Here is a 25772-nt window from a genome sequence, read left to right as displayed (position 1 = left end):
TATGCTACATTTTATAATTTGTTTAAAAAGTGTTAATAGAAAGGAGTCAAAAGAGAAAAAAGCTAAGAATATAGTCAAGAGGGAGGCTATTGAGATGGCTAGGCCACTTGCATTTAGACTCTCAAGAACTTATAGAGGCATCGACCTGCTCAGTTGAGTGCAATTTGTCTTTTTCATCCTCATGTCCCCATTCGAAGCCCTTTCCTATTCCCTTTGAAGCCTGCCTTCAGGCATTCTTTTATAGAGGTAAGTGATGATGCTATTTGTAAGGAGCTCATTCCTGGAATCCTTAGCTTAGAAGATTACCCATGGGCCCCAGGACATCACACAGTACCTCTGCTAGATTTTCTTCTGCTGCAGTAATGAGAGGTGTATTCCCAGTCTTTGGATGCTGAAAGTTAAGGTTTCCAAGGATGGAATGGACTTTGGTAATATAGTCACAGATGAGTTCCACATTACCCCTTGAAACTATTTCCAGGAAATCAGGAATCAGTTTATTTTTATTCATCTTGCTAATTCCATATAATTGCCTGCCAAAGAAGAGAAACAATTTAATTAAATGAGAGCCAACAAAACATGGGTGGTTCAAACGTAATGTATTCTATCTTTAGCGTCACCTCTTTCCCTCTTTTATGTATAAAATATTATAACAGTTTTAAAGACAATTTTGAAAAAGAGGAAAACCTAGTAATCCCATCAGTCTTGGTTCTGTGCACATGTTTTAAATTATAAATAACAATTTTTACCATCACTTTGTGAGTTCTGCTGTGGTACAGTAGAAGAAAGGATGGATCAACACCAGCATGGGAGGAACAGAGGCTCTGGAGCGTGAAAGAATGTGGTTTTGAATCCCTCCTCCACAGATTACCAACTGTGTAAACTTGAGCACATCATTCAACTTTTCCAAGCTTAACTTCCTCATCTCTAAAATGGAAATAACAATCCCCTCTTCAAATGGTTGGTGAGGATCTGAAATACTATATAGAAAGCTTTGGCACTCCTTCAACAGATGAATGGATAGAGCAGATGTAGTTCATATATACAATGGAATATTACTCAGTCATCAGAAAGGATGAATAGTTACCATTTACATCAACATGGATGGAACTGGAGGATATTATGCTAAGCGAAATAAGTCAATCAGAGAAAGACAATTATATGGTTTCACTCATATGTGGAATATAAGAAATAGTGCAGAGGATCATAGGGGAAGGGAGGGAAAACTGAAGGGGAAGAAATCAGAGAGATAAACCATGAGAGAGTCTTGACTCTGGGAAACAAACTGAGGGTTGAGGAAGGGGAGGTAGGAGAGGGGATGGGGTAACCTGGTGATGGGCATTAAGGAGGGCACCTGATGTGATGAGCACTGGGTGTTACATGCAACCGATAAATCATTGAACACTACGTCAGAAACTAGTGATGTATTATATGTTGGCTAATCGAATTTAAGTAAATAATAATAATTTAAAAAAACAAAGCTTTGGTACATTCTATTGGTGAAAATTCTTGTAGGATTTTATTTTCTTTAGTGTTGTTTATTAAAATCCCTGTAACTATTTTCTTTATGGAAGTTCTATTTTCCTAACAACACCATAAACTCCTCAGTAGCAGGAACATTCCATGCCTTACATTTTGTATCCTCAATAACTCTAGTACAATGTGAGTCACTGAAGAGCATGGTGGCCACCATTCCAGATTTTCCAGGAAAATCCTGGTTTTATATATGTCATCTCAGTTTTCCAAATCACTGAAATACCTCTTAAAGTGCAATTTTTGAAGTCACCAGATTATCTCTCCCATGGAGCCTCTTGCTGTTGGAAACAGCACAAAATCATTTGTCAGACTCTATATTCCACCTTCAGCTTCTAAAACCATAGTCACTGCATGTAGGCATATGCTATTTCATTGAACTGGCAATTTACTTGCAATGCACTGGCATTATGTTGAAAGCAAGAAAACAAAAAGCCCATTTCATAGTACAACTTTGTGGATAAAAGTTAACGAAAATAAACAAGAAAATGTCTAGAATTGGTCTTTCATGTTCTACACACACAAATGCCTTAGAATTCATAGGCCAGATTATATAGGGCCTTCTTTTTCAAAGAGAACATGTATTTCACCCCAGAAATAGTACTACTTGATAAATTCATTCATTCATTTAAGAGGCTACTGTATGTCCTTCAGTTGTTTTCATTGACCTGCCACAATCGAAAATAATATAAAATAGCTAAGACAAAATGGAAGGAAAAAAATTATAATTGTCAAAGCAAGCAACAAATAATGAATCTTACAATGTCAGAGAAATGGGATAGTCATGTGACTGGAGCACTCTGTGGGAAAAAGGGTATCAAAAATATTTGGAGAGCTGGAGTGGAAAGGAAAGGATAGTTTTGACAAGGGGAAAGGCATGAACGAGGCCCATACTCAGGGTCAACGAGAAGAGAGTGGACCAGATGGGAATCTACACTTTACTTCTGAACAGGTTGGGAAGCCCACGGAGAGTTTTGAGTAGTGCCTTTTAGGAACAGTGGTACTTTGAGAAGATTATTATGATAGACAATAGAAAGGCAAAAATAGAAATTGAAAGTAAAGCTTAAAGTATTTGTGACCGATTGGCCATAGAAAATGAGAAACGGGTCCAAGAGGATGTGTTTGGGCACCCAGCGAAGACCTGATGCTGGGGTAGGCAGCCACTTGCTTTTACAGAATGATAATCAATGAGGTCAGCAACAAAGCCGGCATGTAAGTAGGGTGTCTTGTTTCCTTGGCTTTCCAAGAAATGCAGCCTTGGGCGAGTGCAGTTTCCTAAACTAGCCTGAGCATAAGAATTTTGGCATTCCCTTGTTATGAATAAAGATTCCCAAGTTCCTTTTGATTTAGCCTGTATGGAATGAGGCTGGGGATTCCCCCCATTTTTTGTTTTAATTAAAAAAAATTTTAATAGACTCATTTTAGTTAGTTATTTTTAATAGACTTGCTTTAAATAGACTTTATTTTTTTTTAGAGTAGTTTTAGGTTCACAACAAAATCGAATGGAAAGCACAGAGGTTCCCATATACCCCTTGACACCACATATACACAGCCTCCCCATTATCAACATCCAGCACCACACTGGTACATTTGTTACAACTGATGAACCTACATTGACACATCATTATTGTCCAAAGTTTAGAATTTACTCTTAGGGCTCATTCTTGGTGTTCTACACTCTAGGACTTTGGACAAATGTATAATGATAGGTACCCACCTTTATACTATTAGCGTAGTTTCCCCTAAAAATCCTTTGTGCTCCACCTATTCAACTGCCTGACCCTCAATCCCTGGCAACCACTTATCTTTTTACTGTCTCTAGGACATACCTTTTTTTTGCTCAAGCTTTCAGGTCATTTCTATCATTAAACAACTTCTAGAAACATTGACCTAGTGGTTAGAATCCAATCCACAATCTTTCTTGCAATTCATTTTCTTTTCTTCCCCCACCCCCAAGATTTATTTATTTAATTGAGCTAGAGGGAGAGAAAGAGAGAGAGTGCGAGCATGGGGGAAAGAGCAGAGGGAGAGAATCTCCAAGTGGACTACCCACTGAGTGCAGAGTCTGACACAGGGCTAATCCCGTGACCCATGAGATCACGACCTGAGCCGAAACCCAGAGTCAGACACTTAACTGACTGAGCCACCCAGGCGCTCCTCGTTTTATTTTCTAATTGACATTTAACATTACCACTTATTCCTTTTGATTTAAATTTCTTAGAATAAATACCATTTGCCCCTAAATTTCTGATAGAGAATAAACTGAAATAGAGAATCAATTCCTCGAGTCTCTCCCTAGTTTTGTTCAAAATGCTGTTACATAATAATAATATTAATAATAATATAATCATAACAGCAGTAATGTTTAACATTTATTGAATGCTTACTACATGCCATATGCTATTCTAAATGCTTTACATATATTTTATCTATTTAATTCCAAACAACACCATCCGGAGAATAGTATTATTATCCATATTTTACAGATGAGGAGATTTAGGCACAGGTGTTGGCAAAATGGGCTCTCATCCAGGAGACATGTCGGTGCTAGCCCCCAAAAAGACTTAATGCAACTGGTATTTAAAGGAACATTCGTAAAGTAGGCCTATTTTCATTTCTTTGGATCCTGGGTAGAGAGGGGTGGGTTGATCATACCCATTAGCAGTACTGGGCTGGGTCTAGTTTTGCTGTTGTTTTATTTTATTTTTTCTTTCTTCAACTCTGATCTCTCCCACTCCCCTGTGCGTGTTTTAAATTTGCCCAAATGGTATTATTACTTAGTTTTTAACTTAATACTTTGTTTTAAAGCTTTAACCTTGTACTTATGTGTACCTCTGTTTGTCTGCTTCTAATGGCTGCATAGCATGTCTCCACCACACTTTATTATCCGTGCCTTGGTTATGGACATCTAAGTTGCCTCCAACTTGCCACTCCATAAACAACACTGCAAATAATATCCCTGTTCAGGCCTTGTTATGCACTGTGCAGAAGTTTCTCTAAGGTGAATGAATCGAGGGTGGGAGGATGGGTTAGCCTGGTGATGGGTATTAAAGAGGGCACGTACTGCATGGAGCACTGGGTGTTATGCACAAACAATGAATCATGGAACACTACATCAAAAACTAATGATGTAATGTATGGTGATTGACATAACAATAAAAAATTTAAAAAAATAAGGTGGATGAGTCGAATGTATTTAATTTCGCGAAATACCGCCAGGTTATTCCCCATGATGGCTGCACCAATTTATACTCCCACGAGTAGTGCCTGTTTTTTTTAAGCTCTTCTGAGGGAAGCAGACATTTGGTTGACTGCTGTCACTTAATCATCATTATCATTATCATCAACATTGAATAAGCAGTGTACTTGGAACACTGCTAGGGGCTGAAGGATCAAATGATACACTCGACATTAGGCCATAGAAAAATTTTAAAATCAGCATACATATTTGTCCCAGCAAATGGCTTTGAAACTTGGATTTATATACTTCTTTTTGAAAATGCAAAAGTATTTGCGATATCATAGGTAAAATAAACACTTTCAGAAACAAAGTAAAGCTGAAAATCAGGTATTCAAATAATGACTAGGCAAGGAATATATACTTAAAATCATTCATAAAGTGGAAATAAAACCCCAAAGATATTTCTTTGGAAGGTTATTACCCTTAGCAATGAAATGACAATGGATGTTCAGGAGTTGTGGCTTAATTCTTTAATGTTACCTTTAAGTGAGAGCATTTCACAAGTAGTACCTGCCATTTAATAAAAAATACACCAGATTTAAACCAAACTATTATAAGGCTATAATGCTCACTCTACTGGAATTAATTTTTTTTTTTTAAGTAGGCTCTATACCCAACGTGGGGCTTGAACTCACGACCCTGAGGTTAAGAGTCACATGTTCTACCAACAGCCAGCCAGGCACCCCTGGAATTAAAAATTTTTTAAAAAAGAGCTAAACCAAATAGCAACCTGCAAGTTATCAAATCAAACCACTACAGTACTGGGCAATGTGGTCATTATTTGGTCATTCATTGTCTCACGCTGAGTCGTGGCTAGAGGAAGACAATGAAAATTGGATCAGCATATAGCAGTATTCCTATACACAGGTAAGCTCTTTCGATTAACATGGACAGACCCACATTGCTTTTTATTAGTGAGTTCCATTTCCTCTTCTGATCTTCAGCCTGCACGTTTCCAAGTTGTTGTTTTTTTTAATAAGAAAATGTTTCTCAGTTTTCCTTTCAGGATTGTTTTGATCAATGATTTTTAAGCAATAATATTTTATTCCACAGGGATTTCTGGTTTAGCATCCAGTAAAACCCAGTGTCTTTTATCTTTTACTGTGTGCATGGTTAGTCTACTTGTAAAACAAAGCATTTTATTACACTGTACATTTCATTTGGAATCTTACGTAATTGAGACTTAAAGTAATGGGATCCCTTTTCATGTTGAGAAAATATGGCCAGGTCACATATATACAGTACTGAGTGTTTACAAGAAGACTTGTATCATTTAAAGTTAACACATACTTAAGTGACTAAACTAAAATAAAAGATGTCCCTGGGTATAATTAAATCAAAGCAAGTATTTTTGTATACTTTTCTTGCCCTTACCAGTTTAGCCTGTGATCTAGAGGCATTTGCATAAAGTATTAGAAAGGATTTGTCTTGATATTTGAAAACTCAAAGATAGTTTATTACAGCAACTCTAAGGATATAATTATTTGAGATTAGGACATAGTTTCCTCTATCAGTTTACCTGATGTTCCTCCTCTGGGACATCCTTTGGGGAGAAGAAAAAAAGTTGCAACATAGGGCAATACCTAAAATGTGCCAAAAAGTGGAGATTTGGCTTACCTATGTTGCGTTTTGCCGAGGGAGCTGATACACAGTTGAAGAAAGACCAAGAAAAACAGCAGTCGATGTCATCCTAATTTATTGTGGCACTGATTTCTGGGACAGCTGTCAACCCACGCTTCAGTAAAGGATCCATTCAAAAGCAGCATAGATACAGATTTTTTCTTTGATTATTTTCCAATGTTGCACAGCTCAAAGTACTTAAAAAAATAATTAAAGCTGGTTCTGTGTGCACAAACCCTTCAGTTAGCTGCAAAGAGTCTGCTTAGTTTACGGGTTGTCACCCAGGCAACCATCCACTGTGCATTTAGCTTTGAGAATTGAAGGCAGGACAATCTCATCCAGGAAGGAAAACAAGCATTGTACACTCTTCAAAGTTGCTGTTTAAGTGCTTGAAGGAGTTGGACCGTAGTGTAATTCCATGCTTGGCACAATTGCCATTATCATCTTACCCACTGAGACTTTCTCCAGGAAAGCCATACCTTTGTTATTGCTATAATGTGCTAGAAGGATCCCTTTCCAAATCTAAATATAAGTTACAGAGCAGGAGAATCCAGTAGATTACCCCCAGACTGGTTGTACTCTTAGAGTCATGTTTGAAAAAGCACCAGTGAATGGAAGTTCTTCCATCAGAACGTATTTCTTGTCTAGACTTGTGATATTCCCAAGCAAAGTCTTTAGGAAATGGACTGTATTTTTGTCTGATTCATAAAAGCTAATAAACCCAGCTGTAAGAGACTTTAAGTTGTGGACTACACGAACACTCATGAGGAGGTAGACCCAAGGCACTCTAAAACATAGGGTCGTCTGCCATTTGTATAGCTGCTAGTTTTTTTTTTTTTTTAATGCCATTTACTGGAGGATGCAGGGGGTTTTCTTCAGAAGATGTACTTGTTATATATACTCAACTGCAAAGGGTGCAGATATTTTATTGTAACAACAGGTGGCATTTATTAAATTCTTACTAGGTTAGTCCTTTACGTTAATGATGTCATTTAACCCCCACAACAGCTTTAAGGAGTTGATTCTATAATAACCATCATTCCCCGTGTTATAGATGAGAACACTGAGGCTTAGAACAAATTTTTAAGCTAGTAAATGGTAGAGCTAGGGACTGAACCAAAGCAGCCTAACTGCAAGGTTGAAGTATTAACCACTTTTACGATGCTAACACACAACACACGCACACACACACACACACACACACACACACACACACACCTCGAGTCAGTGGAAGCTGCGGGGTAAAAGACCACTCAAAGATTGCTAGGTTTCTGTACACTCTTTCATCACCTCATTCAGCCTAAAGCGCTTTAATGCTAATCCAAGCACATGCAGGCTGTTACTCAATTTTACTTTCTACATCCTTCCGTGTTTCTGCTGCCAGGAGGAGCAGTACTCTTTATTAGCTTTTTTGTCAAGAGAAAGTTATAAGTACTGTACTTTCTGATGTGTAGGATTTCTGCAGGGTTACCCTTGGGCTCAGCCTGGTCTCCGGTCCATGAATTTTTCTATTGGTTCCTCAAAGAGCAGTCCTCCCCTTGTCTCTCATTTTGAGAAACAGTCATTCACTCAAATCATGTTTTTTTCAAGAAACACAAATTTTCAGAAGCAGTGGCAAGATAAGCATGCAAAACAAGGAGAATCCAGTGTTCGCCCCTTATCCTCAGGGAATATGCTTCAAGACCTGCAGTGAATGCCTGAAACCTCAGATAGTACCGGACCCTCTATACACTGGTTTTTCCTATACATACATAGCTAGAATAAAGTTTAATTTATCAATTAGGCATACTAAGAGATTAGCAACAATAATTACTCATGGAATAGAACAATTATGACCTTATACTGTAATAAAAGTTCTGTGAACATGTCTTTCTCTCTCTCAAAATAACTTATTGTACTGTGCTCACCCTTCTTCTTGTGATGATGTGAGGTAAAAAAATGCCTACATGATGAGATGAAGTGAGGGGAACGATGCAGGTGCTGTGACGGATGTAGCCTCACACTACTGCTTCCCGAGGGTGGTTGACCATGGGGAACTAAACCTACGGTAACCGCGGATAAGGGGGGGGGGGCTCCTGTATCAGCTGATAAGGCCACCACAGAGCTATGTAGAAGGCTCTAGGGAAGCCTGGAACTTTCTCAGTTGGAAGGGCTGGGGTATATTAGTTTGCTAGGGCTTCTATAACAAAATACCACAGCCTGGGTGGCTTTGGCAACCGAAGTTGGTTTCCTCACAATTCTGCAGGCTGAGAATTCAAGATCAACATGTTGGCAGGTTTGGTGTCTCCCGAGGCTCCTCTCCTCAGCTTGCAGGTGGCTGATTCTCACTGTTCTCATAGGGTCTTTTCTCTGTGCACAAGCCCTTGATGTCTCTCCCCATGGCCTAATCTCCTTTTTTAAATAAGAACACCAATATGATTGGATTAGGGGCCACCCTAATGGCCTCATTAATTTATTCACCTCTGTGAAAGTCTTACCTCCAAATATAATCACATGCTGAGGTACTAGGGATTAGGGCTTCAACATATGAATTTGGGGGGAACACAGTTCAGCCTATAACAGCATAGGGAGTCTTCAGAGAAGAGATAATTACCTGAGCTGAAATTTGAAGGACAGATAGTTCACCAGGTAAACCACAGACAGAAGGATATTGCAGATAAACTAAACGACAGCATGTCCAGAGGAAAGAGAAAGCATAAAATGTTGAAAATATTGTGCTTGGCATGTACATGTGTGGTTGGACCACAGAATACATGGTGGGGGCGTAGGGGGGTGGAGGGGAAGTGAGGCTATTTCCAGCTGAATTGGGAGACGTTAGAAGATTTTATTCATCGCGGGGTGCCTGGGTGGCTCAGTTGCTAAGCGTCTGCCTTTGGCTCAGGTCATGATCCCTGGGTCCTGGGATTGAGCCCCTCATGGAGCCCCGCATTGGACTTCCTGCTCAACGGGAAGCCTGCTTCTCCCTCTCCCACCCCCCCCCCGCTTGTGTTCCCTCGCTCACTGTCTCTCTCTGTCAAATAAATAAATAAAATCTTAAAAAAAAGATTTTATTCATCGGGAGACATGATCAAATCTGTATTTTAGGAAGATCCTCCTGACAGCAGGAATAACAATTAATTGAAGGAGAGGTAGAAATGTTAAAAGATTATTGTAGTGGGCCAGGAAACAAATGATGGAGACATAACCTGAATCCGTAACAGAAAAGATAAATGACCACAGAAAAACAAGTGAAAGATTTGAAATCACTCTTTTTTTTTTTTTTTAAGATTTTATTTGTGGGGCTCGATCCCAGGACTTTGGGATCATGATCCGAGCCACAAGCAGATGCTTAACGACTGAGCCACCCAGGCGCCCCTGAAATCACTCTTAATAGGAGAGGAATACAAATGGCTGGGAAACACATTTAAATCACACATTAACCTCACTAGGGACCAGGAAAATGTAAATCAAACCATGTTTTGTTTAGCATACGGACAAAAATTTAAAAGACTTGTAATATTAACTGTGTGGGAAAATAGCAACTCTTATACACTATTAGAGTGTATATAAATTTGTAACACTCATTTTGGACATTGCAATCTGGTGCTATCTATTGCTTTTTAAAATGCACACATTCTTTAACTTGGTATTCCCATTTCTCAGTATTCACCCTAGAGTAATTCTGACAGATGATCACAAAGATGCAGGTATAATAAAATTTTACCTTAGAATTTTTTTATTTTTTAAGTTGTTTTTATTTTTATTTTTAAATTTTATTTATTCGTTTGTTTGTTTAGAGGGGGAGGGTCAGAGGGAGAAGGAGAGAGAGAACCTTAAGCAGGCTCCACTCTCAATGCAGAGCCGGATGTAGGGCTCCACATGGGGCTCACCCTCACAACCCTGAGATCATGACCCGTGCCAAAATCAAGAGCAAGACACTTAACCAACTGAGACACCCAGGTACCCTTAGAAGGATATGATTACTCCATAAACTTGTACACATTTCTCAAGACTCTTCAATTAATTCTTTTGTTTCCTCCATTCTGAGTTCAAGACCCACTAAAATATTTTAAAAATGGAAACACAATCTTGGACAAACTAGATCAACCTGTCAACAGCACTGTTCTTAACTGAATCTACCAGACATGTGCCACACTTAAGAACTGGAACTGGAACTGGTTGTTCTTGACTTATTATTATCATCTTGAAGGACTTCAATTACTTTATTCTTGAAACTTCCTGAGGGTAGGCATCTTGTTTTTATGTTTTTGTTTCCTAGTTTCTACAAAGTGCCAGGCACATAGCAGCTGCTTTTAATAAATCTTTAGCAAATGAAGAAATGAGAGAATGAGTGGTAAGTGACTAAAGACTGTGAAGGAGTGAATAAATCACTTCTCTTAAAATTCTCTGGAGACTCAAAACTAGTGATGTAATGTATGGTGATTAACATAACATAATAAAAAAAAAATTCTCTGGAGACTCCCTGCCTTGGTGATTGTACCTTTTTCTAGTTCAAGAAATACTGGAGTACTTTTTTTTTTTAATTTATTAAAAAAATTTTTTTTAAAAGATTTTATTTATTTATTTGACAGAGAGAGACACAGCGAGAGAGGGAACACAAGCAGGGGGAGTGGGAGAGGGAGAAGCAGGCTTCCCGCCAAGCAGGGAGCCCAATGCGGGGCTCGATCCCAGGATCCTGGGATAATGACCTGAGCCGAAGGCAGATACTTAACTGACTGAGCCACCCAGGTGCCCCTATTTTTTAAAAAAATTTTTTAAAAAGATTTTATTTATTTATTTGGCAGAGAGAGAGAGAGCGCACAAGCAGGGGGAGCAGCAGAAGGAGAGGGAGAAGCAGGCTCCTAGCTGAGACTGGGATCATGACTTGAGCTGAAGAACACACACACAATATTTAATATTCTAAAAAAGTACTCCACTATTGGGATGCCTGGGTGGTTCAGTCAGTTAAGCATCCAACTCTTGATTTCTGTTCAGGTCATGATCTCAGGGTTGTGAGATGGAGCCCTGTGTCAGGCTCTGTGCTCAGCCAGGAGTCTGCTTGAGATTCTCTCTCCCTCTTCCTGTGCCCCTCCCCCCCACCAAATAAATAAATAATTAAAAAAAATATTGTGTGTGTTCTGAAAGGTCACTTGGATATTTTCCTACCACTGATTTTGGAAAGAGTTTGAAGAAGTCGGATTAACCATCATGCATCCCTTTCTAAATCATATGTCTTATCTCAGACTGTGAGCAAGGATGATTCTTTGAATCCCTCCATAGGATTGACCACAATGCTATGACTTGATAAATATTACTGAGTGAATGAAAAAATGCTGCCTGAGGATTTTGCTTTAGAGATTTCTCTTTAAAGAGTTTCTTATTTTCACAGCACGTGTTTGTCTTCCGGCTCTACTTCTATTGTAGTTGCTCTCCCTGCACAGAGGCATCCAGGTAGGTGAGGATGGTGTAGTCTCACTGCTGTTGCCCCTCTCACAATGTTTGCTGTTTCACTAAGACCTAATTAAATTGTTATGCCCCCACATTCCTCTGAGGACTAAGCCAAGGGTGACTTTTTTTTCCCAGGCATCTAACCTCTTAAATTGCCTAAGCGTCAAAATTCTCCCCATGGCTATTATTGGTTAACACCTTGAAATAACCGAAAATTATGCCAGTGAGGAAACGTGCTTGCAACTGAAAAACCCTTGCCTTTGGACGTGTAGCCAAAGAGCTCTTAATACTGAAGAAACAAAATCTTTTCTGCCTTGTGAACCAGTGAAAATCTAATAAAAGTGTGTCTCCCCCGGGTACTTTACATCATTAGCATCCTGGCTTCACACTTCGCTTTAACAAATAACTTATTTTAAAAATTTCTCCAGGGAGGAGACAAGAAGCCAAAAATATCTTGGAAGAAAACTTTACCTAGCAAACCGGTAAGGCTGTTTCATCCAGTTTCTAAAATTTAACTTCCTGCAGCAAAGTCTTTGTGATTTTTTAGTTTCTCATTTTGGTATGTACTGAAACATGGATAAGCGGGGAGGAGGAAAAAGTAATGCCTTTCATGTGAGTAGCACTTCCTGGTTTTCATACTAAATTCATGATAAATGCTCCTACTACAGTTGATCACCTACTACGTGCCAGGACATTGCACTAAACAATTTACATACGTTCATAGAACTTAATCTTTGCCACAATCTTTTGCAATACGAGGTCCTAGAAGTCCTATTTTACTAATAAAGATGATGGGTTTGGAAGAGTTAAGTAATTTGCCCCAAGTCATATACTGTAGTTAGTAAATGGTTGAACCTGGGTTTGTCTGACCTTAAGAGCTACAGACTTGGGACACCTGGGTGACTCAGTCAGTTAAGTGTCTGCCTTCAGCTCAGGTTATGATCCCAGACTCCTGGGATTGAGTCCCTCATCAGGCTCCTTGCTCACTCCAGGGAGTGCTACTTGAAAGGTGATCTTCAGGGGTTCACCTCCTGAAGCAAGTCTTCTGAATGCAATGTGAATGGTGCCCTCTGGGGTTGTGTGACCAACAGCTCTGGATTTCCTCCTCTCTCACCTTATCAGGAACTTCAACTCTCCCAGCTCCCGTTCATCATCAGTCTCTCTTAGATTATCATCCACACGCAAACATATCTGTTCTCCTCTACCTTAAAGACAAAGGAAAACCCCAGAAACAACATCAATCACCCTTGATCCAATATTCCTCTATCACTCGCTTTTAAGCAGCGGTCAATATTTACCATCGTGAAACATTTTCCTCTCTCGGGTTCTGTGCCATCACTCTTTCTTTGCTTTCCTATTTCTCAAGCCATTTCTTTCCTCCTTCTTTCACTGAATACTTTTCCTTTATCCATTCTCTAAATATAAAATGTTTTCAGGTCTTCAGATGAGGCTCTTTTCTTAAATCGCCTCATCTGTTCTTGTGATTTAAGATCCACCCAAAAATCTTCACCACCAGGTCTTGCCTCTGATTCCTAGTCTTATACCCAATTTTCTCCTTGACACCACTCCTTGAGTATCTTTGGGTACAAACCTGTCAAACTTCACACTACCCAAACCAAACACGAATTTCCTTGCTCCTTCCAGTCTTGCTCATCTCAGGAAATGGCATCATTTCCCACATATTTGCTCAGACCAGAAACCTGAAAATTATCTTGATTCCTTCCTTTCCCTTATCTCTACTTTCAATCCAGCATCAAGTCCCATCTATTGTTATCTCCCAAATGCATATCAAATAAGTTCACCATGTCAGCTGACTGCCCCAGTCCAAGACCCCACACCATCATCTATCACTGGATGCTTTAATAGTCACCAGCTGTCCCTACTTCTTTTACAATGCCTGCACCCCCAATCTGTTCATATAGTAGCCAGACTTTTGCAAAATGTAAATTGGATCATATTGCTCTCTTGCTGAATATATTTCAGTGACTTTTGTTGTGCTTCAAATACAGTCCAACTCTGGCCAGATGCTCTATTTGGTCTGGCCCATTCATACCTCTCCAACTTCATCACAAACACTGTGCTCTAAGTGCCCCCTTTTTGTTCATTGGATGGATCAGACTTTCCCACCTTCGAGCCTCTAGACATGCTTAGAAGCCTTCCACACTCTCAACCTGGTTGCCCCATCTTATCCTTCAGCTCTCCTTCAAGATTCTTCTTGTCAAGGGCCACCTGGGTGGCTCAGTCGTTAAGCATCTGCCTTTGGCTCAGGTCATGATCCCAGGGTCCTGGGATCAAGCCCCACACTGGGCTCCCTCCTAGGCGGCAAGCCTGCTTCTCCCTCTCCCACTCCCCCTGCCTGTGTTCCCTCTATCAATGTGTCTCTCTCTGTCAAATAAATAAATAAAATCTTAAAAAAAAAGATTCTTCTTGTCATGATTACCATTGACCACTACATTGCTGATACTAATGCTGATACATGCAGCACCTCTTCATTCTGTTGTGCAATGAATTTCCAGTTTCCCTACTAGACTTTGAATTCCTTGAAGTAAGGGTCTATATTTACAATACATCTTAATATCCTCACACAGTGATTGGCTTATAGTTAGCTGTTTATAAATGCTTATAAATGAATGGAGGATGCAAGTTGGGACCTCTTGGGAAAGACTGAGCCATAGTAACTCACAATCCCCCACTGGTATAGTAGATAGAAACTAGAAGGAACATCAGAAGATAGGGGTGCAAGGTTTGGCACTAGAAATAACTATCTGTTGTCAAAATTCTTCTGACTTTAGTTTCCTCATCTGCCCTATCTATATCACTGAATTTTTGATATCTCTAACCTTTTAAGATAAAAAAATTTTTTAAAAAGATTTTATTTATTTATTTACTTGAGAGAGAGAGAGAGAAAACGAGTGGGGGTCGGGTGGGGGGGGGCGGAGGGGAAGGGAGAGGGAGGGGGAAAGAATCTCCAGTAGACTCTATGCTGAGTGTGGAACCCCTAGCAGGGCTCAATCTCACAACCCTGAGATCATGACCTGAGCCAAAATCAAGAGTTGGCCACTTAACTGATTGAACCACAAGATGAAAAAAATTTTTTTAATCACTGAAGCTGAATTTCTTAGTCCTCTACCAAATTCCTTCTTGTGGGTTGCAAAACTCATTAAATGAGATTTAATCTTTTTCCGCTTTTAATTATGAAAAATTTCAGACCTAACAGAAGTAGAATAGTATAAACAGCCATGTACCCATCTCTAGCTTAAGCTATTACCCACACATAGCTAATCTGGTTTTATTCCTAGCCCTACCCACTTTCCCGTCCCATTATTTTCATGCAAATCCTGGACATGGTATCATTTCATGATATACATTTCAGTATGTATGAGATATAATTATCTAGCTGCTACCCCTTCTGTTCCTCAGTGGCTTAAAAAGTGAAATATTCACTGAACAGTATGTTGCTCTTCCCAGAAACCAGATAACTAGCACAATGATTTTATTTCACGCTCCTCAAACTGGTGTAAATTATTTGAGGGGGTGGAGGAGGGTGGATATTACAGCATCTAGGCTTGGGCCTTGCAGTCAATAAATAGAGGTTGAATGAAAACAAATTCAATGTGGTTTAGGTTTTTTAATACAACTTTATCCACAGGACTGTAGGGCCTTGTCTTACCTCCTTGCTTCTGTTCTCTTCAGGAATTCATTACTTTAAAGGAAAATTTCAAATTCAAAGTTTTTCTTTTTTGTTTGTTTTTAAATCAAATGATTTCAGCCTTTGAGGACTTTTCTAGGCAGGACTCACTACTAGGGGGAGGTGCCTCCGGGGGCGGGTCTGCACCGAGGCCCCGCCCCCGCTCGTTCCCCGCCCTCCTTATCCTCCTTCCCTTCGTCGTCCTGCTCTTCTTCCCGGCAGCCCTAGCGCCTTTCCCGGCGCTCCTCAAGATGGCGGCCGACAGTGAGGTGAGGTGTTTCCTCCTTACCTATTCCTGTCTGTAAGTTCGCTCCTCCGTGTCAGGGCCCGGGGGCTCAATCTCTTTTTCTGTCTTTTCTTTACCGTAGCCCGAGTCCGAGGTATTTGAGATCACGGACTTCACTACTGCTTCGGAATGGGAAAGGTGAGTGAGTCGTATCAGTGGTTATCAGTACCGTGGGCCCCAGCGTCCCCCTGCCGCTTCCCCAACGTAGACCACATGTGATGCTACTTATGCGGGAAAAGTAAGACCGGCGAAGCCCCGGCTCTGCGTCTTCTCCTGTCCCCTGTGTGCTGCAAGGCTCTTATGCGTCTAGCGTCTGACAAGCCCCGGCCCGCCCCCGTCAGCCAAACCCTTGAGATACGGCTCTCAGAAAAAGTTTTGTTTACTCGGAGGCCACTTTCCTCAGACCTTGGTTGTTGCCCACCCGCAGAAACAATTTCCGTAGCTACCACTTTCGTTCCTGGTTTCATTTCCGTTTAACTCATTTTGTTATCATAAGCAGTAAACTTGGCAGTTGCTTTTTCCCTCTCGTGTGCATTGGTATACCCTTTTTTCCTTTTTTGGAGGGGGCCTTCATAGTACAGGTGGTTGTCCATCTGTCACACTCCCACCATCTCCATTCTGTCCTTTAGAATAACCTTTTAGGATAGGCTGCAGATGGCTTTGGAACTCTTTGATTCAAGTTGTTACATTCCAGTGGGTAATATGCCCAGCCTTCCTGTGACTTTCAAACCTCACTGAACAGCTGAGTGAAATTGTTGTATCACTGAAATTAGTTGGAAGCCAACTTTGTGAAGGAGTGATAGCTTAGATTGAGAGATTTTCTGGTCCGTGTCACAGAGACCCTTATGGGTGTGGAGGTCAGTATTTAGCTTGTTGCAGTGTTTTATAATCTTTCTGGTTGGGAGAGGAAATTTGTGCATGTTGTCATGAGATGACAGAGGAAAATATAAAAGATCCCTGCTGGAGGGGCGCCTGGGTGGTTCAGTTGGTTAAGTGGCCAACTCTTGATCTCAGCTCAGGTCTTGATCTCAGGGTCATGAGTTCAAGCTCTGTGTTGGGCTCCATGCTGGGTGTGGAGCCTACTTAAAAAAAAAAAAAAATCCCTGCTGGAATACTAGTTTGACTTACGGTATCCTCCAAAACAGAAAAGTCAGTAAGACATAACCATACTGGCAAGGCTTTATTGAGCAGGTATTCTGTGTCCAGAGTTAAACTAGTGGAAAAGAACAAAGGATAAAACAAAACCTTTGATCCATGTGTTAAACAAAACAACAAATGGTTAAATTGTAAGCCAGCTTGTATTAACTATAAAAAAATAATTTAGGGATGCCTGGGTGGCTCAGTCGTTAAGCATCTGCCTTTGGCTCAAGTCATGATCCCCGCATCCTGGGATCAAGCCCCTCGTCGGGCTCTGTGCTTGGCGGAGAGCCTGCTTCTCCCTCTCCCCCTGCTTGTGTTCTCTCTCTCGCTGTGTCTCTCTCTGTCAAATAAATAAATAAAATCTTTAAAAAATAATAATTTAAAGAAGGATAATTGTGGATCACAATTAAGGGAGATAATTTCATAGAAAAGATAGGAAATGAGCTGGGCCTTGAAAGTGGGAAGTGGTTGGTTAGACATGAGAAGGTATTCACATGAGCAGAGACGGGTGAAAATGAGCCTTTGGGACTTCATGAAGATGTCTTTACTGGAGTGAAGGCTATCTATTAAAGGGAAATACATAAGATTAATAAAATGGGACAGGTTATGGACAGCCTCCAAAGGTCAGTAAAGGAATCTCTAGACTTCGTGCTTTAAGACCAGGAATTCTCAAACTTCAGTGTTCCTGATCATGTCTGAGGTGGACCTAAAAATGTGCATTTCTAGCAAGTTCCCAGGTGAGGCTGATGTTGCTGGTCAAGAGACCGCACTTAGAACCATTAAAGAGACCCTTGATTTTAGAGTGGCAGAGTGATCGGATGAGAGTTGTTACAGGAGATTAGGTAAAATGAAGCCAAGTGACTTACTTTGATCATTAGTTAGGTTGGTGATTTGGAGACTGGAGAGAAAGCCTAGGCGGGAGGATTGTAAGACATTTCAAAGATTTTTAGATACACTTGATGGACTGTTAGAGTAGAAAGAAACATGCAACTGGAATTTCTTGCCTGAAAGAATGAAGATAAAGTGGCAAAGTGGGAAGATTGCAGTTTTAGACCTATTGAATTTGAAATAATAACTTGATGTCTTGAAGGTAGATAGAAAAATGTTGTAACCTGAATCTTAGAGGGTGGGGTGAGGAAGCAACAAAGGTATGGAATGGAAACATGATTTTTTTCCCCTTAGGTAAATATTTAAAATATCCTGAAGTGCAATATTAAGTCCTTCAGCTCCTGATACGGAAATAATTGTTAATACAGGTATGAGAACTACCACAAAGTAGGAAATTTGGTTTTTGGCTTTTATCCTCTTGTTTCTAGAGCTAAAGTAGTGTTTTACAGCTCATGGGAAAATGTTAAGACTTTGGAGTCTCTTAAACCTTGAGTTCAATGTGTGAATGAAAGTTCTTGTTAATATGTTAGGAGCCATACAATTTATTGAGAGGACTGAATAGAACCCCCTCTTTTTAATCTTTTGTCCTTTGCAGAAATGTTCGTTGAGTGCCCATGTGTCAAATACAGTGGAGGACATATGGGTGTGTTAAATAAAAATTGACAATTCCTGCTCTTAACATATAGTCTAGTGGAAGAGACGGACATGAATCAAATAATAATACAAATGAGTCTGTAATTACAATTGAAATAAGACCTGAGAAGGGAAAGACACCTGGTCTTACAAAGGCAAATAAAAAAGGAATCTAATACAGAGAAGAGTCAGAGGAAATGACCCTTCGACTGTGATCTTGAGATTTTTCTGGGATAGTTATTAATTTTTTATAGTCAAATTCTCAATATTTTAGACTAACTTTTTTAGCTAGTACCAATAGAAATCATAAAATAAGTATTTTGATACGTTCCTTTTACTGTGAAAGCAATATTATTTTAAATGATTTTTCTTTTTTTTTTTTAAGATATTTATTTATTTCACAGAGAGCGCGAGCGGGAACACAAGCAGGCCCGATGCGGGGCTCGATCCCAGGACCCTGGGATCATGACCTGAGCCGAAGGCAGACGCTTAATGACTGAGCTACCCAGGCGACTCTAAATTATTTTTTTAAAGATTTTTTATTATAATACCTCACAGTAGAATTAAAAAGGAAAAAAAAATCTAAGAAACCTATAATTGTACCACTAGGAGATAGCTACTATTAATATTTTGAGAAAATTTCTTCTGTGTGTTGTAAACATTTTGTATCAAGACATATTAACACTTATTTCTATAGCTTCCATTTTTCATTTCATATATGAAATATATATATATTTCATTTTCTTATTTCCTCAAATGGCCTTCAAAAATGATTTTTAATGGATGCATACTAATCCATTCAGTGGATATACCATAAATTTACAACTGCTTGCTGCAATTGGACAGTTAGGTGGCTTCCAGTTTTTTACCTTTATAAATGCAATGTACATTTCACACGCACATTTTTTAAAAAGATTTTATTTTAGAGAGAGTGGGGGAGGGGCAGAGAGAGAGTCTTAAACAGACACACTTCCCGTTGCCTGGTATAGGGCTTGATCTCACGATGCTGAGATAACAATCTGAGCTGAAACCAAGAGTTGGCAGTTTAACCAACTGTGCCACCCAGGCGCCCCTCACATGCACATTTTTGCTCACGTGGATACATTTAAAATTTTTATTTCCTTTTTTTCGTGAACATGTTGACTTATTTCTAGAGTATTCATCTTCATCACCAATAATTGCCTTTTGACTGAACTACCCAGAAGTGAATTAGTGTATTTATTAATACTGCCTTTAATTTTAAAGAGGCATTAATTAGAAGGTTCATTTAAATCATAAAAACTCCGATTTATCATTACTATCGTTACTGTCTTACAACAGATGTAAATATTAACTTATAATTATGTCACTGAAGGAAAAAACCTGATGCCTGTGAATATATTTTGACTAGAATTAACTCTACTACTCTAGCAATATGATGTAGGTGTTTCAGGAGAGCAATTTTGCTATTAGATTGCATCATACTTATATAAGAAGTTAGCTTCTTAGAGTAATAAAAGTCTTCTGAAAGAGTCTTTTAATGCTATTCCTGAGCTTTGACAGTTTTAATTTGCTGATATTGAGCATGTCACTAGTCAAAATTCATTCTCTCTCTTTTTTTTAAAGATTTTATTTTTTTATTTGACAGAGAGAGGTAGAGAGAGAGAGCACACAAGCAGGGGGAGAGGGAGAAGCAGGCTTCCCACCAAGCAGGGAGCCCGATGCGGGACTTGATTCCAGGACCCTGGGATCATGACCTGAGCCGAAGGCAGTCGATTAAACAACTAAGCCACCCAGGTGCCCCAAAATTCATTCTCTTTTTAATAGGTCTGCTTCATCAGAAGATTTAAAGATTAGATAGTGATTAGTTTTAAAATCTATCAGTTATTCCTTGTAGCTGACAAATCTACTTGTAGTTTCTTGTCAGCTGTCCCTTTACACAGTTTATTTTATTTTTTAAGATTTTATTTGAGAGAGAGACAGAGAGAACAAGCAGGGGGAACGGCAGGTAGAGGGAGAGGGAGAAACTGGCTCCCCATGGAGCAGGGAGCCAGATGCAGGGCTAGATCCCAGGACCCTGGGATCATGACCTTGAGTCTACGGCAGCCACTGAACCTACTGAGCCACCCAGGTGCCCCAAAACATGGTTTATTTTAATGAGCAAAGTTCCTGAATGTTTTCTTTTTGGGGGGAGGGGGAGATAAATCAGTTCCTAAGTATATTCAAAGGAAAATTTAATTTAAATAGCTTAGTTATTTTGAAGGTAGGGAAAAGATTATTGGTTTCGTAGGTATCTTTTTTTTTTTTTTTTTAGATTTTATTTATTTATTTATTTGTCAGAGAGATCCCAGGACCCTGGGATCATGACCTGAGCTTAAGGCAGACTCTTAACCGACTGAGCCACCCAGGTGTCCCGCTTTCATAGTTATCTTTACTAGTATCCTTTTAGCCTGTCAGTTTTTACTTCTGTTCCAAATTTATATTCATTTTAATATAGAGAGATTTATTCTTAATTTATATTTTATAGAAGCAGAATGCTTTAATTGGATAAGAAGTAGACTAAAAAAGTCAAAATTTGGGGTGCCTGGCTGGCTCAGTCGATAGAGCTTGGAACTCTTGATTTGGGGTTCTGTGTTCGAGTCCTATGTTGAGGGTAGAGTTTACTAAAAATTTACTTCAAGAAATCAAAATTTAAGAATTCTTGGATTAGAGAAGATTATTTCCACATTTATTCTATATTCATAAAATAGACTGATAATACTGAATTTACTGAGCCTTCTCTGATAAAAATGTTAAAATATAAAAAATACTGTTTTTTTTTTAAGATTTATTTATTTATTTGAGAGAGCGAGAATGAGAGTACATGGGGGGGAGGGTCAGAGGGAGAAGCAGGCTCCTCGCTGAGCAGGGAGCCCGATGTGGGGCTCGATCCCTGGACTCCGGGATCATGACCTGAGCTGAAGGCAGTCGCCTAACCAACTGAGCCACCCAGGCGCCCTAAAAAATACTGTTTTAAAGAAATTGTGTAACAATAGTAAAAAAGCTGTTACATGTTCAGAAAGGTTTTTTTGTTGTTGTTTTTTTACTCCTCCCTAGGTTTATTTCCAAAGTTGAAGAAGTCTTAAATGATTGGAAGCTGATTGGAAACTCTTTGGGAAAGCCACTTGAAAAGGTCAGATCTATTTGCTGGTGTCTCTAAATAAGTATTTACTTTGAAACTTCTATTTTTAAGCCCTTTGCTGCATTTGGTACATTTGAATTAAATGTTTTTTTAAAGTTATGTATGATCTATGAACATAAAGTGGCATCTGAAAGAACTTGGATTTGAATCTGGCAAAAAACATATGTAAGACATTTGTGAATTGTTTTTAAATAAAATTTTACATGTATAATGTCATTCTTTGTGAGTGATTTTGTTTCTTCTGATGTTTACTTCTCTCTTGCTTTCTCCCTTAGAATGTTAGAAAATCTTTTTAGAAGTTTTTTAGTCAGAGAAACATTGCAATTACCAGCTTCATGATATTTTGCTTAACTATTGAGGAGAAATCTTGGTCTTAACTGACTTGCTGTTATTAGCAGCTGTTTCACTCAAGTTTTGTATTTTACAGTACCACTAATAGATTTGTCCCCCCCACACCCTCTTTTTTCACTTTATGGAAGTTTTGAGGATATTTAAGAATGAAGAAATTATTCAAAATTGAGGTGGAACTTTAATTCTAATCTAAGATACTGCTGGATATTAAGATACTTAATTCTAATCTAAGGTAAACCATGCCCCAAATGATTACTAAAGAATGTACTCTGAGAACAAACCTAGATTTTCTGTTTTGCACTAAAGGAAACTAATGATTTGATTTTAGGCTTATGTAGATGCTTCGTTTTGTTAGATAATTTTTTTGAAGTAAAATTGGTCATTTTTATTATAAATCTATTATTAACTACAGTTTATCCTCCTGTAAGGAGCTCTGAATTATTGCAAGGGTTTTTAAGCTTAATGGTGATGGTAACAATTTGAGATTATAAAAGCAAACGGATTTTCTTCTTTATTCATATGAATAAGAGCAGAAAAAGTAACACTACATACAGAAATCGCACATCATTAAAAAAATCATTTAAAGATACGCTGAAATATAAATTGATTTTTAAAATATTTTTTTGATTACATTTTTTAATAAAGAGAAAATATGAAGTTTTCAAACACAGATCATTCTATTCTACTTGAAACAAATGCATAACAATTGGTATAGATGACAGTAAAATTAAGGGCAAAACAAGGTGGCTGTAACTGGAATGGGAAATGATTTGCAGCACCAAAAAGAGAGCTAAACTGAGTATTTGTGATCTCTGATGTTATTTATTTTCCTTAATACTTTGATTTATGCATATTTACTGAGTATCTGTTGTGTGCCATATATGAAGAAATAATGAACAAGACAGGATCCATGTTGTCATTGAACATAAATTCTGATGAGGAAGAGAAGTAATAAGTAAATAAGATTAAAGTTTTAGATGCTAAATTCAATTTTGGGATAAAAATTCGGTAATGTATTCAAAGTATGTAGCATACTGCCTGGCATGGGCTAAAGGAAGGTTAACTCTCTCTAACCCTTTTCTCCCTGTAGAAAGTGGTAAATAAGTGAGTTAGGGAAAACATGAATAGATTGCAAGGTGAGCTGTTAATTATGACGAATAAGATTAAGTGTAAAGGACGGATTATTGAGCATATAAAAGAAAGTTTAGTGACTGAAGAGATTTTAATTCATGTGGAGGACAGTGATTACCAACTCTCTTCCTCCACTAATGAGGAATTAAGAGAAATTAAAAAACCTTTAATTATGAAAAATGTCAAACATTTGTAAAGTAGACGAAATAGTATGATTAACCCCCATGTGCCCATCACTCGGTTTTAACAGTGTTCTACTATTTTCTTGTTTCAGTAGTACCTCTATCAATTCTCCACTCCCCACTAGATTTTTTAAATAGTTTTTTAAAATAAAATTTACATATATTTTAATGCACAAAACTGCTTAATTTTGACAAATGTTTATATCACTGTAACAACACTCCTCACTCAAGAAACTGAACATTGCTGTCCCCCCCCAGAAAGGTCCCTAGCAACCCTTTCCAGTTAATCTCAGTGCTCCTCACTCATGTTCCCCAGGCATCCTGCTGTTCTCTTTTTTTCATTCATTCATTCATTCATCCATTTATTTATTTATTTATTTATTTATTTATTTATTTATTTATTTATAAAAAGGTTTTATATATTTAACTGACAGAGAGAGACAGAGAAAGAACACAAGCAGGGGGAGTGGGAGAGGGAGAAACAGGCTTCCCGCCAAGCAGGGAGCCCAATGCGGGGCTTGATCCCAGGACCCTGGGATCATGACCTGAGCTGAAGGCAGCCTCTTACCAGGTGCCCCTCTTTTTTTCTTTTCTTTTTTTTTTCTTTTTTATTTTTTTTAAGATTTTATTTATTTGAGAGAGAGAATGAGAGAGAGCACGAGAGGGAAGAGGGTCAGAGGGAGAAGCAGACTCCCTGCTGAGCAGGGAGCCCGATGTGGGACTCGATCCCGGAACTCCAGGATCATGACCTGAGCCGAAGGCAGTCGCCTAACCAACTGAGCCACCCAGGCGCCCCTCTTTTTTTCTTTTAAATTAGAGATTACTTTTGCCTGGATCTTGAATTTTGTGATATGGCATCCTACAGTATATACACTCTTTGTGCCTGGTTTCTTTGTGGCTGCAAGAATCACTATTTCTTTTTATTGCTGAGTAGTACTCTGTTGTATGATATACTGCAGTTTGTTTCACTTGTTGACGGACATACTGGCTATGAATAAAGCAGAATATTCTTTTTTTTTTTTCTTAAAGATTTTATTTATTTGACAGACACAGCGAGAGGGAACACAAGCAGGGGGAGTGGGAGAGGGAGAAGCAGGCTTCCTGCGGAACAGGGAGCCTGATGCGGGGCTCGATCCCAGGACTCTGGAATCATGACCTGAGCCGAAAGCAGACACTTAATGACTAAGCCACCCAGGCACCCCTAAAGCAGAATATTCTTGTATGAGGCCTTTGGAGACTTGTGTTTTTGTTTCTCTTAGATAAATACCCAGGAGTGAAATTACTGGATCATAGGATAGGTATATGCTTAACTTTAAGGAACTGCTAAAGCTTTTTATATCATTTTATTCACCTACCAGCAATACATATATGAGCGTTTGGGTGGCTTTACATTCTCACCAATTGCTTGTTTTCAGTCTTAAAAATTTTAGTCGTTCGAATGGGTATGTAGTTTGTGGAATTATTTGTATTTCTCATTCTGGTTTTCATTTTGTATTTCTGTGATGAATGTTAATATTAACCACTTTTCATGTGCTTATGAGCCATTTGTCTTTGTGGAATGTCTGTTCAAATTTTTTGTCCATGTTTTAAATTGGTTTGAATTTTTATTGAGTTTTAGGAGTCGTTTAGTTCTTTTATGTATTCTGCCTTTAAGTCTTTTCAGATAGTAGTTTTGTAGGTCATGAAGATATTCTTTTTATGTTTTCTTCTACAGGCTTTATCATTTTAGCCTTTAGGTCTGTGATCCATCTTGAACTAATATTTGTATATGGTTTGAATTGAGTTCAATGTTTACATAGGGATATCCTGTTCTAGAACCCTCTGTTCAAAACGCTTTTCTCCATTAAATTTGTCAGACAGTTGACATAGGGGATTACCTTCTGGAATCTGTATTGTTCCATTAATCTATTTGACTATACTATGTCAGTACCACATTGTATTGATTACTGTAGTTTAGGGTTTCCCAGCCTTGGCGTTATTAAAATTTTGGGCCAGATTGTTACGGGGCTGCCCCATGCAGTATAGAATATTTAGTAGTATCCCTAGCCTCTAACTACTAGATGCCAATAGCACTCTCCCAGTGATGACAACCAAAAATGTATCTAGACATTGCCACATGTCCTCTGAGGCAAAATTGCCCTCAGTTGAGAACTACTGAATAACTTTATATTAAGTCCTGAGGTTAATGTAAATTCTTTAGCTTTTGTTGTTTTCCCAAGATTGTTTTGTCTATTCTAGGTCCTTTATGTTTCCATTATGAATTTTAGAGTGAGCTTCTCAGTTTCTATAGAAAGGATTATGGTTATGCTGGAACTGATTGGGTTTGTGTTCAATTTATAGGATACTTTGGGGGAGAAGTGACATTTGGACAGTCTTGAAGCTTCCAATGATGAAAATGGCACATTGCTCCATTTATTTAAGTCTCAGTTTTTCTTGGCAGTGCTTTAAAGTTTTTGGTGGAGGTCTTGCATATCTTTTGTTAAATTTATTACTAT

General features: G+C 38.7%; 2 protein-coding genes across 2 annotated transcripts in view; one reads left to right on the top strand and one right to left on the bottom strand.

Moving 5' to 3' along the window:
- MAP3K19 (mitogen-activated protein kinase kinase kinase 19) overlaps positions 1-508 on the bottom strand; it is a 53125-nt gene extending 52617 nt beyond the window's left edge. Inside the window, exon 1 of the mRNA XM_028101315.2 lies at positions 335-508. Coding sequence (XP_027957116.2) covers positions 335-508 — 174 coding nt within the window. The remainder of the gene's footprint in view (positions 1-334) is intronic.
- Positions 509-15694: 15186 nt separating this feature from the next.
- The window catches only part of RAB3GAP1 (RAB3 GTPase activating protein catalytic subunit 1), a 117412-nt gene continuing 107334 nt past the window's right edge, over positions 15695-25772 (top strand). The window contains exons 1-3 of the mRNA XM_028101289.2: positions 15695-15775; positions 15875-15930; positions 21529-21604. Coding sequence (XP_027957090.1) covers positions 15758-15775; positions 15875-15930; positions 21529-21604 — 150 coding nt within the window. The 5' untranslated portion in view covers positions 15695-15757. The remainder of the gene's footprint in view (positions 15776-15874; positions 15931-21528; positions 21605-25772) is intronic.

The sequence above is a fragment of the Eumetopias jubatus genome, unplaced genomic scaffold (genome assembly GCF_037043125.1).
Source record: "Eumetopias jubatus isolate StellerSeaLion01/CBP00866 unplaced genomic scaffold, mEumJub1_p1.0 scaffold_3, whole genome shotgun sequence".
In the NCBI taxonomy this organism is placed as follows: Eukaryota; Metazoa; Chordata; class Mammalia; order Carnivora; family Otariidae; genus Eumetopias; species Eumetopias jubatus.
This window is presented reverse-complemented; position numbering and strand designations above follow the sequence as displayed.